An 18,594-nucleotide genomic window follows, 5' to 3' on the forward strand; every position below is an offset into this window, starting at 1 on the left:
GTCCTCTTCAATTTGAATATTTAATTATCTTGCTTTAGTTGTTCTAAATCCATTTTTCTTTCCAATTTTGATCAAATTTTAATGAAAGGCACCTTGCACTGTGCAGCTAGAATTTTAAATGCTGCAACTACTCAATCACTGGCACTCACAATCACATAACATCAGCAAGTATCATCTTTGTAATTTTGAACATGAAAAACCCAAGATTTTTCTTTTCTTTTTCTTTTAATCAATAATTGTAGTCTCTACTTGCTCTTGAAAGTTATAAAGGCAAGGGGGAAGAAATACAGAAGCAGAGAAAAGATCAAAATAGACTGAGGTTGATGAAAGAACACAGCTGAAGATTTATGGCAACAGAAACTGCAGAGGAAAATGAAACAAGAAAGAAACAGAAACAAGAATGAAGAGAAGCCAGCAGGCTTTGGCATCTCGAGTGAGGGCTCTCATGTCACTGTAGTGACTGAGAAAACAAGAAGGGTAATAGTGTTGGGTACACAGTAGCCTCTGGCAGACTTTATGAAAAGGTCGAGCATGATGGAGGTGTAGCACGGACACTGGAAACACAGGCGGAGGTTGAGAGATTAAGTCAGAGAGACATAGATAGATTCATAGAAAATGCATTAAAATAAGGCTCAGGAATAGACCATGAAAGACAGAATGATGAAGGCAAGATGGAGCCAAAGAATGTAACACACATGTCAGGTGGGCCAAGAATCGGAAAGCCTTTGCATTGGGTGAACAATTTTCAATTGATGAATTGGATGCTGTCTTGGAGCACTGAATACAGTTCTTGTAATATACTGTATGCATGGTTGTTTCCCGTGCACTGGCTCTGGTATGAACAGACTTATTTGTCGGACTAGTAAAGATGTTTCAATACCATTGTTTCATTCCTGATACCAATTCTGATTCCTGAACTTTGCGATAAAGAAGTGTTAAAGAATTTATATTGTTATTTTTTAACAGCTGTTTACTACTAACCCTGTATGATTACTATCATTGTTGAATGGTCTGGCTCAGGTTAAACCCTTTGTAAAACATGAACAAATATAGGCCTATAGAAAATTAATGCCATAGAACACACAGAGATCATTTCTGTACCCAAAGGTACATTTGTCAGAAAAGTACCCTGTAAGCTATACGAAAAAGGTCCTTAGGGTGATAACTGTGGACATTTGTTTAATTTTAAAGACATAAAATCATGGCTGACAAAAAAGTGTAAATAATTGTACTGTACTAACAAACTTAAGGTAAAGGAAAATGTTACAGCAAATCAGTGATCACAAATTTTTTTGAATGCAATACGCTTCCGTATTATTTAAATAAAATAGGCTACTAGTAAATTTCCATTCAATTGTTGGTCTGAATGGCCTGGGAATAATTTCATGAGCAAAGAAGTAGGACAGCACTTCCATTCAACTTTTTTAATTTTGCTACACAGACGTTTTGGGCAAGACAGTGTTCTTCAGTGTGTATTGGCAAGCTCAGAATGGATCTATTTGAGTGATTTTGTTCATTTATCAAGTAGCTGATTGTCAGTGTAGCAGAGTGAAATGCTTCCACTAGTCATTACCATTATATCATTTTTATTAAGTATTATCACTCTTTTATTGTCGGTCTATTTTCTCATTCTTTACATTCCTCCTCCTTTTTTCTTAATTTATTACATTATTTTTATGCCGTGGCCCTCCCTGTAGACTTGGGTAGTGCAACCCGTTTTTCCCCTTGCAGTCTGCTGTGGCATGTGCCTGTGGCAAGTGCACTTATAGTCGGCACTGCATAAGCTTACAGAGTTTAAAACTTGATTTAGGCCATTACAGCATTTATTGTTATGGACAAATCAGTTCTAGCTGAACAATACAATGAATAAGTGCTGAAAAGTGTTAAAGGTTGTAAACTACTTGTACCGTTATTTCTTTAAATAAATTGGGAGTGTGAGCAGCTTGTGACAGAAGGTCGTCAGTTTAATCCCTGGAACTGGCAGGATAAACCTGGGTGGGGAAAGTTAAGAAGCAGCACTTGCCCATCCCTCATTACCACCACTGAGGTTTCCTTGAGAAAGGCCCGTAACACAAACCACTGTGGTGGTACTGGGCAGCTTCCAGGTATGAACAGTGTAACAGTGCGAATGTGATCAGTGTGTTCCTGCAAAAGAGTCTGTCTGTACCTTTCCAATAGGTAAATTTTTGTACCAGGACATAGAGGTACATTTTTGTCACTAAGGGTACAGAAAAGAGGGTACAAAATGAACCATGTTCAAAGGTACAGTGCTTGTTTTATTATCTAGTTTGACAGTCAAATTGCTGACATTTAGCTAGCTCTTACTATCAACTCTTTTTCGCCACTAAAACAGTACTTGGCAGTGGCAGAACCCATGACCCGACCTACTCTTCCTCCGATTGGCTAGTAGGCATTGCCTTAATGGGTTTGGGTTGGTTAGATTGGGCCTTGAATTTCTGTCTCCATTTTTTGAGCTGCTCACTAAACAATTGGAGTAACACATCATTTGAAAGCCTAGTTAAAGCCATGTCATTAGAGTCAGAAAGTCGAACTCAATCTAACATGTAATATTTCACTTACATGTGACACATGTATAATTATCAAACAAACCAGTAAAACTGGAGTAATGGTTCTTCAAAGAGTTATAGTAGGTTGCACAGGAACGCTTTGTGCAGATGCATCAAGAAATCTGATTGGTTGATCCAACTTCAGTTGAGAGATGGGTTTTCATGAATAAGAAAAAGACACCTACATGATGTTCTTGAAATCTGAAATGTTCCACACACACTTCAAGACATGTGAATACCACACTGCCAGTCAAATATGATTACATTTTGAGTGTTTTCTCAGATAAAAGACTCCTATACACCTCTGAGAGTCTCTGAGAGATTTACTATGATGTACCTATGTGCATGTCAGGAGCATAAAACAAACACAATATAATGAGAGAGGTATTCTATGTTTTGACACTAATAATCTCTACATTAAAGATCAAAACATCTAAAGCTAATACGAAGGGGGAAAGCTGTGATCCTTCAAACAATGCATTCATTTCTCATCTCATTTGTATTGTTGTTGTTGTATTGAGTCAATAGTAATTATTTCTGCATTAAATAATGTACTGAAAGTTCACATGCTAGTGTAGATCCATGTGCATAGTTTCAAACATAACTTAAGTTAAATAAATCGTATGTGAAATTAATTTACAAAAGTGCACTCTATACACAATACCTTAAAGAGATGATAAGCATGTGACCTTATGATCAACAATATGTTTTATTATAGTTAAGCTAATTGTCTTGTCATTCACTCCTATCATGCATGAAGCATATTAGCATTTAGAGAAAGTAAAAAAATTTGGAAGACTGCACTTCTCAGATTAAGCGACAGTGACTGGATGCAGGAGTGGGACAGATGGGCTGAGAAAGACGCTGTTCTAAAGAGACTGTTGACAATGACCTTTTTGGTTTTTCTCTTTGCATTACACAAACCTATAATTTTCTGTCTCCAACTGTTGCTGTAAATGAATGCTACGGGCGCTAATCAAAATTCCTGTTCAGAGGATTCTTTTAAAATGGGATCTGTTATAAGTTTCCTATTGAAATTATGTCTCCTGACATTATTTGCCATAGTTACCAGCTGCTAATAAATACCATTGATGTGGGAATAAATTGTAGTAATTACAATTTAGGCTAACTGGCATATTTTTAAACAACGTTGCCTCTAAAATCCAGATGATGATGAAGTTCAATAAATAGTCTAATCTTATACAAAAGTTTGTTACCCTGCAACTATTTTTTACTTTACCTAACATATTGAACGCCATCACAAAGAGGGAGGTGTGGTGGGTGTTTGGAGGGTAGAGAAATTGTTGTGCATTCAGTAAACACACAGACATGCTGGTAATCAGGCAGCTATTGTATGAGATTCCGAAACCCAAAAAGTTCCTGTGCCAATATGCCCCTAGTCTCTGAATGTATAAATGAGTATGTGTTTTCAGACTTGCACATGAGAGATTGTAAATGTGAAAAAAGCTTGTGCACCCAGACACTTCATGGCTATGGTTTCATGTTTAAGTGCTCTCTTATCTCATAGACATACAGAACTTGATCTATGCTTTTATCTCCAGCCACGCAGTAAAACTACACATAGAATAATTGATTAAAACTAGAATCGATGGGTATATTGATTTGAACTTACTTTGAAAGTGCATAGACACTGTAGGGTAATCATCATGCAGTACAACTGTATTTTAGTTAGCCCTTATTCCTTAACTGGACAATATGAATGGTTAGTGTACTTAAACAGGAGGATAGTTCTGACAGTAGTTGCATTGTTGTCTAGGTGTATCGGTTCATATGCATATCCTGCATATGGAATTCAGCCAACATGCATCTGTGCAGAGGAGTCTCTAGCCAGAATAAAAAAGTATACGTACAGTTACTTTGGTGGACTTTCATAGAAATGGCCTGCACAGTCCTGGTAAACCCATACAGGTGATTTTAATAATCTTGGCTGAATAGACCTGTACAGACTGTGCTTGTTTGACTCTTCTCTGACTCCTCTGTTAGCTACTAGACCTGCTTGGTGGGACAGCTGTCCTCCCAGTAAGAACAGCATCGGTCGTTTCAGCAAGCACCCCAAAAAGACATATAATATGTTTATGCAGGCATAGTTATTACAACAATTGCAGAGGAGGAAGTGAGTTGGAGTACCAAATTTTGCTCAGGAAAGAAGTAGAGGTGGTTGGATGGGTCAACAAAGCGCCTGACTTTAACACAGGAGAGAGCTGCTCATTTCCTGTTTCACAGACAACATTGTTTTTAAAACATGACCACAGTAATTTCCTAACCTCAACCTTGTCTTATCTTGTTTGTTATTAAGACTATAAAGCTGCCCTAACCTTAACAAAGTAGTAATTTTAAACCAAACTATGATCTTTCCACAAACCTAACCAAGTCATCTTTTTGCCAAAACTTAACCAAATCCTAACCACTGTGTTATTATAAATAATAAAACAGATTTTAATAAGAACAGTGATTTGTAATTTTTCTCTGGCACTGACAAATGATGATGTCCTATCGATAGGGTGTCAGATAAGAGAACTCTTCCGTGTGTCATTGTAGAGACAACAACCTATTTTGTCTTTTAATCTGAAGGACTTGTTGTATAATTACTAATTTAGCTCCGCCCACATCCAACCTTCACAGAGGTCTAATTAGCCAGAATGATTGAAAACATGGTGTGCGTGTGCAGGGCCTTTAACATACAGGTTAAATTACTTGTGTGACAGAACCTTGAACTACTTTTAGAATCCCTCATTGCTTGAGATTGTGAAGGGCTATTGTTTTTCTTCCTCTTGTGTTTTTTTTCTATTTTCTTTAGCTATTTGCAAGGTGTTAAGGGTAACCTTGGTAGTCAAGTGTGGTGGTGAAAAATCGCTGAAAGGGACACAATTATCTCTTAAGCGTCTACAGGAGGTTCTTTGTTATTAAGTAACAAATGTTTCTCTTCTCTGTCTTCATTTCCCAGAAATCTGCTGGATAAAGACACATTTTCCAAGTCAGATCCATGTGAGTATGTTGCAGAGACTGACCGTTTGTCTGCATTCTTCTGTCATCTCTGTGCCAGTTCTCCATTCTTTAAAGGACCAGTGTGTAGGATTTAGTGGCATCTAGGAACAAAATTACAGTTGCTTTCCAATGGCCAGAAAACTTGCAAAAAGCGTGAAAGGGCCTATCTAGAGCCAGTGTTTTGGTTTATACTTTCTGGGCTACTGTAGAAATGTGGTTGTTCTACATGGAAGCCTCTGTGGAGAAGGACCGACTCCCTCTGTAGATAAAAATGGCTCATTAAAAGGTAACAAATACACAGCAATTCTTTATTTCAGGCGATTATACACTAATGAAAACATACATATGAATATTATATTTCGTTTCATGTTACACACTGGTCTTAAAAATAAAAATACAGCTTTCAGTTTCTGCCCCATTTTTGTCTTTTCTCCCTCTCTACTGGTTTGTGTTTTTTGTCTGTCTTTGTGGATATGTTGCCCTGTGATTTGGGAAATCTTTGTTTTGCCACGACTGTTTGTTCACTGTACTGAAGCTAAAACCCTCACATTGATTTCCCATTTGGAATCTGCCTGCTCTTCTCTGATCGTATCTCCCTTTTTGCCTCTCTTTTTTTCACGACATTTCATCTCTTTCTGTCCCTATCTGGTTCTTTTTTCACAGTATGCGTGCTGTATACGCAAGGTGTTGAAACCAAACAGTGGAGAGAGGTAAGTGTAAAAACACACACACACACACAAAAGAAATGACTTATGTCCAATTAAGTTCTCGCTGTGCTCACTGTGTGTTTGTTGTAATTCTGCGTGTGTGTGTGTTGGATGAGAAGGGTGAGGCTCTAGTTAAGGCATTTGTGAGCACGCGGTAGTTGGCTTTAACATTTCATTAAAGCTGTTCAGCCATCAGTTGTCTGAAAATGCCAGGGAAATATTCTCTAATTGGATTCTTCAGCCAACAAAGAAAAAACCCTCACAATGTAATGATCAATATGTTGACACTTTAGGGACCAAACAGCCCACTTGGGAGGCATTAAGCCAGTTCTTTCTTAGCCTTGTTTGGTTTATGCAGTCCATGCAGTTTTACCGTCGTCCACTCACTCTACTGATCATCTGTCTGGCTGTCCATTAGTTCTTTTGTGTTGTAGCTAAAATAAAAGGAGAAAAAAAAGAGAAAACTTTTAATGGTAGCTAATGAAGAAATTAACCAAATATTAAGTTTAGACTATAATAAACACACTATTAAAGCTGAAATCTGTGCATTCTGAAGTGATGTCAGAACTATAACGAAACATTTGGTATGGATGGTTTGGATCCAAAACCTTATTTGGCTGTGCCATAGAACTCCATTGTTGTACAAAAACTATTAAAAAGACACCAACACTGGAACACTCTTCCACCTCTATGATTAAGTATAGGCGCAACTTTTAACTTGAGATTCAAAAGTTATTAGCAAAGTTTCTGGTCGGACCGTGTCAGGGAGGTTGTTCCAAAACTCTGCGATGATGATATATACATACACATATACATACATATATGTATATATATATATATATATATATATATATATAAATGCTTTAATTAATAATTGCAACACTTCTTTTTCTGTGTGTGTAATTACAGTCAAAATATATTTCTGCTTATGCACATGTTCCCATAACAAATACTGTAGTTGTTTTTAATGTCAGCCCCCATGTTTGACATCATTACTTCGCCCACAGCGAAGTGAACTGTCATTATTTTTACAGTCCACTGTGGATATATAATGGATCATAATGTAATGGAATTCATATTTATTTATACAGTCAGATGACCCTCATCTCCTGCTGATGAGTTTCCCAGCTCAAAGCAGATGGCTGTGTGGGCTTTCATTCAAATGCAGCTGAGGGACAGCGGGGGACTCTGTTGTGTGCATGTTGTGTTTGTGAGAAAATATTTGTGCATAAGTGTATGTACTTATAGCACAAATGTGCGTAAAGATCTTTCCATCATAAAACTCTTTCATACTAAACACAAAAGGCACTTTTCCAAGTTTGACAACCACTGATTGTACAGACAGGCTGCTGTTCCTATCAAGTACACCAGACATAATTAATATAATGAGCATCTCACTTTAGTTTATTTTGAAGTTAAAATGTACTTCATACTGTCAGGTTCACTGATTTTGTTCTAAAAATAGAAACATTTAAAGCAGTAAATTCCTTGTGGAGATAAACCGTCACATCCATAACCATATTGTGAAGAAGTGGCGGGTGTTGATTCGGCTCCAGGTGCCTCTGCGTGAAACTGAACACTCTCAAACCTTTAAGACTTTTAAATAATATTTTCTGACATTTTGCTCTAGCATACCGGTCAGGCTTGGGTCACATTTGACAGGTATTTCTATCTACTCTGGTATTTGTTGTGCAAGCTGTAGTATCTGTCATGTTATTGCAGCTGGTGCTTTCTATGAAGGTCTTGATTAGATGAAGAATGTCTCTATCATTTTTACAACCATGCAAGGTCACAGAACTAAATTATTGATGTGCCTTTGGTTGCACATGTTCATTCTACTGAACATTTAAATGCTTTGCCCTACATTTGGTGGGATAATACCTTTAGGGTGATTTTACACTTGGGCTAATTGGAGGGGTCTTTCCTGGTCCAGAGGCTGTTTCCCCTGAGAATTCAGTACCCTTGGTGAAATGTGAAAGCTTGGGTGCAGTATAGAAAACCGCTTTTAATTTCATATGCTGTTACTTGAACAAGAGGATTGTTCTACGTGCCACACTGACTTTGTCCTTTGTCATTTTATACATATAATCCTTTTGTTGATCAATTTATATCATAGAACAAACCCACACTAATGACTCCCCCTCCAAAACAATTGAGAAAACCAATCTGGGTATGGACTCAAGTAGCTAGACCTAGTGTGAAAACACTCTAACCCTAACCCTAAATCTAACCCTTGTTTACCAGGCACAAGGTAGGATTACTTTCTTGCTACAGTATAAACATACAGATGAACAGTTTAAATTATTATTGACTTATGCCACCTGAGTGGAGTACCAAGAGCACCGTCAGAAATACACTTTGACGAGAAAAGAGACCTGTCTGTAAATAAGTTATGTAAGCAAAACTTTACACACTGTCAAAAAAAGAGGGGAGAAAAAAGAACCACACTGCCTGACCACTTACCTCTCCTTAGTGTGCCTGTCTCTGAAGCTTCCTGATTAAAGGGGGATTTAACCACCCTGAAAGTTTTGTTTTTGCTGTCCTCCAGTGGTTTGACATCTCACCTTACTGCAGTTATGTACTTCAATACCCAGATACACAAGTTTTAGAACCTGTTATCATCACTTCCAATTTCTGAACTGAACTGAGTTTAAGACCTGCTGTATAAGCAATGTAAAGGTTGTAAAATCACTACAGATTTTTTTTGTTTAGTCTTCAAAGAGTAACTACACCCTCCAGTATATGATAGATAGAGAAGTGCCTAGAATATGTGACTGTGTGTTGAAATTGTCACTGCGTGGGTACCTTTGAAGCTGGGATACAGGGTTAGGGACAGGGTAGGACTCATTACGTCTGTTATGTCACGCGGGAAGGGGCCAGAGAATTCAGCTGAGTTCAACTTTTAAGCAGAAAAAGCAGTTTTTACACACCATATGTGTACTGTCAAAACAATTACCTGTACTAACATTATGTGTACAGTGCAAAAAAGAGTTCTTCTTTAAAATATGATGATTTTTCATAGTTTAGGTAATACAGAAAACTCTTGACTCTTCTGAGACTGCATCCCATCCATTTTTCATAAAAGCTGCTCACTGGGTGTATTCGCTAAACAGGTTGTTAAGGCTTCCTCTGGCTCTTTTACTACTGCTGGGAGTCAGAGCAAGAGAGCTAATTTACAGTATGAAGATGTGACATGGCTGACCTTTTTCATCTTTATCCCACTGTCTAATTTACTTGTAATAGCACACACTACCACATGCTGTTGGTGCTCTTTGTGAGTGTGTATGCATGTGTCTATTTCTACCTTTATATGTCCTCACACAATCACAGCTCTGGCTCAAAGCTCCAAGAAACTTTGGGATTTCTTATTCCGTGAAGCCACGTAACACTTGTCGCATGCGTAAAGAAGATTTTTTTTTTTTGGCTCGTTCTCCTCCCTCAACAACTAAAGTACCCTTAACTTTATCCTGAGGGGGTGTTCAATATTCTTTGAGTTTCTTTCTCTCTCTCTCTCTCTCTCTCTTTCTCTCTCTCTCTCTCTCTCTCTCTGTCTTGATCATTTTTTAAACACACCACAGTGCTTTTCACTGAAGGCCAAGACAGAGAAAAAACACTAATTCACACGGCCGTCATTTACCACTCTTGGAGAAAACAAGACTCCACCAACTACTGTCTACTAAACATGGTACGAGGAGAATAAAAATCCATGTTGGCCAAAGAACTGCAGGACATTCACATGGTACAAATCCCCAGCGATGGTTCCTGTGTGCTCCAGGGAAGAAGATAATGAAATCTTTGTCAGGTTTGGAACAAAAACACCACAAAGATAATGAAGGATTAGACTCCTGTTATCTGCGCTGGGGCCTTTCTTTTACACCATGCTTTTGCTCACTGTGTAAGTGTCTAAGTGATTTTAGGAACATGTTCACATTTCAATATCAGACACTGCAGGTCCCTGTTTCTAGCCTGAAAGGTTCCATTTGCCCTATGTATGCATGTGTGCGCAAGCCGCTTTGCATCTGTGTGTGCGTGTGTGTGTGTGTGTACAAGTCGAGGGTGCGGGTCAGGGACTTCATGCCAGATTCTCATTAGCCAGCTCCAGGAGCCCAGCAGTGTCTAATGAACTCTGCAGCACAGTATTGTCTCTTCCACTCAGCAGGGAAATCACATTATGGAGCTCATCTTTGCCATCGCCTGTCTCTTTACTCACATATGCTCACAGTATCATCAACACCTTGGGGTCTCTTAGAGAGTCTGAGTGGCTCACAGATTCAAAATCCATGTCCTTTTCTATACTTTTCTCCCTTGTCGATGTTAAATTTAGACCTTCAGTCAGTGGGTTCAAATAGAGAAAAATACGGCCTTAAAAAACACAAAGTTCAAAAAGGTGTTGAACATTGTGTAACAACACAGACATTTATGGTTTTATAGCACCTGCGTTGTCCTAATTGCCCACAATGCACTGTATTTGTTGTTTTTACTGTATTGATTGAAGGTTAACTCACATATCCACCTACAGTGCCGGCCACATTATGGAAAAACAAGATCGACTCCTACCTTCAAATGGCTTCCTTGACATTGATTGAAATTGTAGAGTTTGGCAGCTTTCCAACAAAACAGGGTATGTTGGTTCAAAAACAGTTGTGTGTGATACCAAGCATCAGATTTTACATCTATGGTAAATGGACCTGCACTTGTATAGCGCCTTTCTAGTCTTCTGACCAGTCAAAGCGCTTTTACACTACGTGCGACATTCATCCTTTCACACACATTCACACAGCAATGGCAAAGCCCATCGAACGGAAACTAATGCATTCATAAACACATTCACAGCAATCCGGGGTTCAGTATCTTGCTCAAGGATACTTCGACAGGGGAGGCCAGGAGCCGGGGATCAAACCAACAACCTTCCAATTAGGGAACGACCCGCTCTGCCTCTGCGCCACAGCCGCACATCTTTATTGTAAACTGTGGGCAAGAGACACATTGCAGGAATACTCTTATTCCAATTGCTGCGTGAATTGAATCACCACTCCAGTAGTTGTAACACAATTAATGGAGGCTTAACACAATGATGAATTTGTTCAAATAAATTTGCTTAAGACAGTTAATTCAAAAGATACAAAATCAAATGTAACTAGAGAAACAGTTATGATTAAGAGCCACTAATAGCTGGAATCAAGAGTTTGCTCTTTTTAATCTAAATGTCAGGTTAAACAAGTTCACTCAACACATGCAGGACAGGATGTTTTTGTGAGCTACAATCAAAGATGGATTATCAACCTGGCAAAAAAGAAAACTACACCCCAAAAGCTCCAGGTGTGTCAGTTGGTTGTAGTTAATTTCAGTAATTGCAAATTTGTTTAGGAATTTGGACGACCAAGGTAAAGTATAAACTTTCTGGCAGACAGTCAACCCTGTAGAACCGCTACGTTTCTACAGTAGCCTACACGCAGACTTGGAAGGCTGAGCTGTATCCAAATGGTTGCAATCTTCAACCGCTAGATGCCACTAAACCCTAGACACTTTAAGTAAATATTAATCAATGATACTATAAACTGTGGCATGATATAGATCACAAATGTTCCTCTGGGCATTCACTAACTGCTACCTGACTGTGTTCTAATTGTGCTTCTGCCAGACAAATATTTAATGCCACTTAAAAAAATCCTTAAGAATCAAATCTTTGGACCTCATTTTGATGGAGTATTTGATTAAATAGGATAATTCTAGGAGGCTTTAAATGATTTATGTATGTACTGTATCTCACATTTAAAAATTTTAATCAGCTTTTTGTACAGTATATGCATGTGGCTTTGCTGGGTCTCTGCCAGCCTTTTTTCTGGCATATTTCTCTGCATTTGGCACTTTGGGGGTGAGAATCCCACTAATTAAGAAGCCTTAATCACTGCCTTTCCCCTCCTCTCCATTCCCACTCTTTTCCCACTCCCACTCCTTCCCTTCCTTTTCTGTCCACTCTAATTCTGCACTCTTAATTCTGCCCCCTTTTCTTCGCCCTGCGCCTTATACATCTTTTTCTTTTTCTCTCCAAGTCCGCCCTATGTTGTTTCCCTCTGTCTCTCTCTACACATTTTCTGCACCTCTTCCTTTATCTCTTTCTCTCTGTGGGGTTGATGAGTGAGTTATCCTGCTGTAATTAATGTGGGAGAGGAGTGAGGCTCAAGGAAGCAGGAAACACACCCCTGGCTTCCTCTGCACAGCAGCAGCAGCAGCAGCAGCAGCAGCAGCATGTGAAAGCACCTCCATTTATCAGGCCTCTGCAAATGTATGTGTATGCATGTGTAATAAGTGGGAGTGTGAGAAGGAGGAGAAAGTAGCGAAAACAACGACAAAGTGCAAGAAGACACCAACAATATTTGGTGATTTGTTGTCTTGCACTTCCTTTCATCATGTTACTCTCCTCCTGACCTTCATCTGTCTTTCTCTTTCCAGTTTGGCAGAACAGAGGTGATAGACAACACCCTAAACCCTGACTTTGTTCGAAAGTACATCTTGGACTACTTTTTTGAGGAGAAGCAGAACCTTCGCTTTGACTTGTGAGTGATTTCCTTTGAAGTCGTATAATCATGGTATCTTCTCTCCTGCCCTCTGTCCTACTTCACTGTGATGTATTTTTCTGTTCTGTGCTGATTGAGAGCCTTGCATTTGCAGTCTGAAGAAATTGGTGGTTCGGTAAACCGTGCCACCGCCCAATCATAGCTTAGCAACCGTTACTATACACAGCGGGCCCGTCAAGCAAGGGTGTTGTCTCTTTTTTTATTCTTTACAAAACCCCAAGTTTTGTGGTGCAAGTGCAAAAGTGTAAGAAATAAAATAACTCCATAAGCATTAGCTTAACTAACTAGCATACTACCATGGATGTTTTAAGGAAGAAGTGAACAGCGTTGGAGGCGGGGCTCTATTCATTCCCATGAAAACTGCTCAGTGGCGCATGACACCAACAAGTTCTATAACATTACCCTGCATTGCGGGGCCTATAGAGCATGCACACTAAGGACTTCCGCTGGCCAAGCGTGGCCGAGCTGTGAACTGACAGTTTAAACCCTCCACTAACTTGAATGGGGACGATTTAATCTTCTGGCTCTTCTAGACTTTCCAAATGTTATAGGTTATCTTTCACAGTGTAAGCTTATGGGAAAAAGTCCTCTGAGGCCAGTGTGCATTATGTACCGAACACCATTGCTCTCATTGGATGGTTTGGACACTATGTCAGACTGGTTTCAAAGGCCAGGGTTAGGGTAATTGAAATGGCCAAGTGCAATATTTAAATTGCAGAAGCTGCAATTTTCTGATAAATACAAAATGTGTGACAGAACAGCATTATAATGAAGTACTGTATAGTGCTGTAGAGATGCCCGACCCACAAATTTGTTTCTTTGGTACATCATCATGATTTTAACTGTATTCCACTGAAAATGAAAATTGTAAAACAAAAATGATCTGTCATAATAATCGCAACTGACCATATTGTGCAGCCCTACTACCTACAGTAGTAGGGCTGTAGTAAACTACCTGCAGTAGTAAGTTGTTATTTCGAAAGGCAAGAGACATGTCATAACTATGTTATTTTGTGGGGGGATTGTGGGCCCCCCTTAGTTACTATCAAGCCTGTCAAGCTTTCTCTTCTCGCGCAGTAATTGTTTTCTTTGGTTTTACAGAGAGGTAAATAAAAGCAGGGTTAAGTTGGTTGAAAAGACTGCTGTTGCTAGCATATTTTATCAGCTGTTAGTAGTTTAATAATGCTAACGCTGATGCTAAAACACCATGAGTTTGGTGAAAACTCCATCTTCAGCATGTTTCAAAAATGACAACTTCCATGAAGGGCTCTTATGCACTTGATGGCTATGTACAGAATATTGTTCTAAGAGACTGGGCTAAAGCTACATGTCCCAGGCAAAGAGTCAGTGGGGCTTAGCAAACAGTCAACTGACCTCATGATAAGTTTTACAACATAAAGGTGATTTTCATTTTCATTAAATCTAGTCCCAGTTTTATTCAAACAGTTAATAAATTAATATAGGCTAAATATATATAAAATCAGATGCAATTTGGCAACTTTTGATCAGTTGATTAATCGTTTCATTCAATTAATAGTGACAGAAACCCAAACAATAGTGTGTGCAGCTTATCAGCAAAATGTTCTCATGTGCTTTTACTCATAATGTTAGTTAATTTCCGTCTATTTGTGCCTGATTAATCTCCAAGCGAACAAGATCTGTCGTTTCATCAGATGTTTAATCTTGGCACATCACATATGCTCCATTTCCCTCACTTTCATAGCTTTATATTCACATGCAAATCAGACCAGGGCCACCACTCATTATTATGGAAGAGCAGAATAGGTCTCGCTGAACCCTTGGCCAATTACTCTGTCCCACATATAGTAACATCTGACAAGATGTGATCCTTTCCTCTTTTTATCATTCTGAATTTTCCACACATGATGACCTTTGTCTTTTTTGATCTCTTTAGATACTGTTGTTTTAAATTTAGCAAATTAAAATATTGTATTATTTTCTTTTCTTTTCCCTCTGAAAAGCTAAAAATGAAATAAGTGTGGTTTATTAATTTTTGCTCCCAGTGATGACAAACCTACCAGGATTCATTTTAAATCTTGCCTTTAAAAGCCTATAAGTCCAAATGTTCTAACTTGGATAAGCATTTTCTCTACAGTTTTTGAAGTAAAATGGCTTTGCTGCTTTCATTTTGTTCCCTTTCAGGTACGATGTTGACTCCAAAAGCCCAGACCTGTCCAAACATGTGAGTGCATATATTTTAACCTTGAGCCACAGATAAATGGAGGCCAGTCTTGAGTAAAATCTGAATTATGGGCTTGAATGGCTCTGAAAATGGAAAAAGTTAATATTGCTTGATGGAATATGGTGTTCAGAGTGATTTGAGATTGGCCTAACTCTTTTTATCAGTGGTCTAACCATGGCAATGTTTATGTTTTTCTGTTTCTGTGTTTTTTGATTTTGGTGTGGCCTGCTTCATGGTTTATCCTAGGTGAAATAAAGCAAACCCTTTTTATTGCCTGATTAGAGAAGTATCCAAATACAAATGTTTTTTTTTACTCATTATTCAATGTCTTTGTTTTTAGACTTTAACTGGAATTATCCATGCCGTAATTGTGCTATAAATGTGCAATTTCTATCTCTATATGTCTGTGACTAAGTCTTATTTGTTCTAGTAGTAGGCATTGTGCAATAACTTGCTATAAACTCATGTAGAAACGCTTTGATTATGCAATGCTTTTATCCATTAGTTTCCATTTTAATCAGTGTATTACATGATTTGTTTCACTAGTAAAAAATGAATTGATTTTTTCCCCCATAAACTGGAAACTATGGTGACAGAAAGCATTGACAATAGTTGAAAATAATCAGATTTGTTGATTATTTGATGTATTTGGATGACTGGGGTTTGCATTTTTTCATCTCTAGCTTTAATTCCACCTGAGTGCTCGAGGTTTTACTTTAGAAACAGCATGCTGTCTTTCCACTCTCACTTCGCCCTCTTGAGCAGTGCTAGGAGTGCTAGGTATTTGGTATAGTGTTGTGTCTTGGTATATGATGTGCTCTGTTGTTGTTGTTACTGTCATTGTTGTTGTTGTTGCTGCTGCTGCCCAACCTTTCTGGAAGCCCGCAGAACTCAACGTAGGTCCCAGCATCTCTCTCACTTCTAAAACTGCATGGCTGCTGTCTCACATTAATGATCCTTTTCTCACAAGGAAGGATGGTGTCACTGATCAGAACAAGAAACTGAGAGCCGAGCCAACCTATCGTGCAGTCTGCACAATATGAAGAAAAACATTCAGTCATTATGTCTTTGTAACATTTTTTGTAACATGATGAAGATGATGACATTTTTCAAGCTCTTCCTTAAAATAGTAGAGTGTGATCAGTGAGCTTAACAGACCAGAGACTCAGTGAAATGAAACACATGATAACCCGATGTTGAATTATTTAGTGTGCCCTGTCTGCCAAAGCCAAAGTTAAGGAGTCTTTGGTTTGGATTGTCCCACATCCTTGCAATCCAAGTTCAAAAATAGGTTTTGTTGAAACTGAACGCACACAATCATTTTCTGATCAGTCCTGTTTAATGTACCCGATCAATGCTGTGTGATACTGAAGGACTTTGATTGGTTAAAGAAATGATTATGACTGAAACTAGTCACTCAGTCTCCAAAAATGCTCTACATTAATGCCCTACACTGTTTCTGAGTTGTTTCTTGTCATTGTTCATGGTGCCTTAAATCCTTCCATCTTCTCCCATTTGTGTGTTATCCTCCACAATTCATTAAACCAGTGGTACCCAAAGGGTGGGTGGTCCACAAGTGGGGTCTGTTCTGAGTAGGTCGCAATTATTTATTGATTAATTGCTCAACTTTGTCCAAAAAAATAACAAAACAAACAAAAGTTGAAGTTTGTTCCCCCTTTGAATAGTGCATGCCTCTGGTTAGAATTGTGTTTAGGTGAAATTATGGTTACATACGCCAAGGAGGTTATGTTTTCTGTGCCATTTGTGGGTTTGTTTGTTCGTCTGTCAGCAGCATTGCTGAAAAACGACTGGCCCAATTTTCATGAAAGTTTTCATAAAACACAAATGATTTTTCGGTGCCTATGGCAAAATGAACTGTATTTTTCACACATGGACAAACCTGTTTTAAAGTGAATGGTGTACAGATTTGCATAGAAGACTTGACTACTGGCCTTGGCAGTGGTCTGCACTCTCTGCCATTGTATGCAGTAAATATCATTTTAGTAGCCTGAATAAGCCTGAATTAGTTGTAATCACAATGCTTTTATTCTTTGGCACTCTCTTACCGCAATGCTCTTGTTTCATTGAGCCTGAAGCCCCAGTTGTAATTAAGTTTTAATTTTGTGAAAAAGGGGCTGCACAGTGATCTCCTCACAGCAAGAAGCTCCTGGCTTTGAATCCACAGGACAGGTGGAATGGGTTGATGAAAATAAACTGAATGAGAGTCAAGTTGGTCTACTGTACTTGTGGACCATCACCTGATGTCTGAGGGAAAATTCAGGCCTTGAGGCTAGACCTGTTGGGAACCACTGGATTGAACCATGCTTACCATGCATATATAGTCTTCATGGTTAAATTGTGGCATCATTTAAATTTAGTTCAACAAAATTTGCTTTACATTTCAAACCAAAACTGGATATAATGTCACGTTGTTGATAACAGCACAGTAATGGTCTCTTTAAGCAAAAAGAGAACACTATTTCTGTTCCACAGCTATCAGCCATCAAGAATTGCCTTTTGTAGTCTACAAGCTTAATATTAAATAGGGTTCATGTGACACCACCACAATCAGTGACTTATCCTATTTTTCCAACCAAAGATGTTGCACCAAGAACTGGCATTTCTTTCTTTCTTTCTTTCTTTCTTTCTTTCTTTCTTTCTTTCTTTCTTTCTTTCTTTCTTTCTTTCCTTCCTTCCTTCCTTCCAGGACTTTTTGGGTCAGACGTTCTGTACTCTTGGGGAGATTGTTGGATCACCAGCCAGTCGACTGGAGAAACCACTGGGGTAAGTAGGAGTTTCGGCTAGTTTTCCCACTGCCAAAGTACAAATGACTCAAAATGTGATTTAGGAATACTGTGCAGACTGTCCATACTGTGCTAAGAGGGGACTTAAGATCTTCAACTTTAGTCTATTTAAAGTGCACATAACTCAGTCTCTGTACACTTTACAAGTTAGAGGGAAAAACAACATTAAACAAAACATACAATATTAAATGTAAAAGTACACACATTCACAGGTAATAAGTTAATATTACAAAAAAGTCGAGGTTGGTAATTTCATTAATGGGGATAGTATAACCTTAACAGGCTTATGGTAGCTACATGTCAAGGACAGTCAGTGACTTAGGATCCAGCCATTGAAAATCGGAGGGATCATAGTAAACAGAAAAAAAAAAAAAAATTTGTTCAGCCTGGATTTGAAAGTATAAACACAGATTGCCTCCTAAATGTACAATAGTAGGTTATTTCGGCTAATTTACCGTGGTGAAAGAAGGCAGTTTGTGTGATGTACTTGGATGTGCCTGGATTTTTTTCTGTATGGGTCTGAGAAATTGTACAGCCATCAAGGTTATTTGAATCTGTAAAAAATCTAATGTAGCTGGACCAACAAGTAACATTTCGGCCTTGTGTCCATTCAAATGCAGGAAATTATTGCACATCCAGTGATGGACTTCTGACAAGCACATATCTAATTCAATTCGTCATCAGCATAGCAGTGGTACATTATGTGTGTTTTTTTTTTTTTTTTTCAAA

At 38.4% G+C, this 18,594-nt stretch overlaps 1 protein-coding gene across 4 annotated transcripts in view; it reads left to right on the forward strand.

The window, feature by feature from the left end:
- The window catches only part of cpne5b (copine Vb), a 116,908-nt gene that overhangs the window by 23,081 nt on the left and 75,233 nt on the right, over nt 1-18,594 (forward strand). For 3 of the 4 annotated variants that reach the window (XM_051413875.1, XM_051413872.1, XM_051413874.1), the window contains exons 3-8: nt 5,533-5,573; nt 6,237-6,283; nt 12,734-12,837; nt 15,022-15,061; nt 15,943-15,957; nt 17,769-17,845. In XM_051413875.1, the coding sequence (XP_051269835.1) occupies nt 5,533-5,573; nt 6,237-6,283; nt 12,734-12,837; nt 15,022-15,061; nt 15,943-15,957; nt 17,769-17,845 (324 nt within the window). The remainder of the gene's footprint in view (nt 1-5,532; nt 5,574-6,236; nt 6,284-12,733; nt 12,838-15,021; nt 15,062-15,942; nt 15,958-17,768; nt 17,846-18,594) is intronic. The other variant, XM_051413873.1, reaches the window with a different exon arrangement.

Source organism: Dicentrarchus labrax, unplaced genomic scaffold (assembly GCF_905237075.1).
Source record: "Dicentrarchus labrax unplaced genomic scaffold, dlabrax2021, whole genome shotgun sequence".
NCBI lineage: Eukaryota > Metazoa > Chordata > Actinopteri > Moronidae > Dicentrarchus > Dicentrarchus labrax.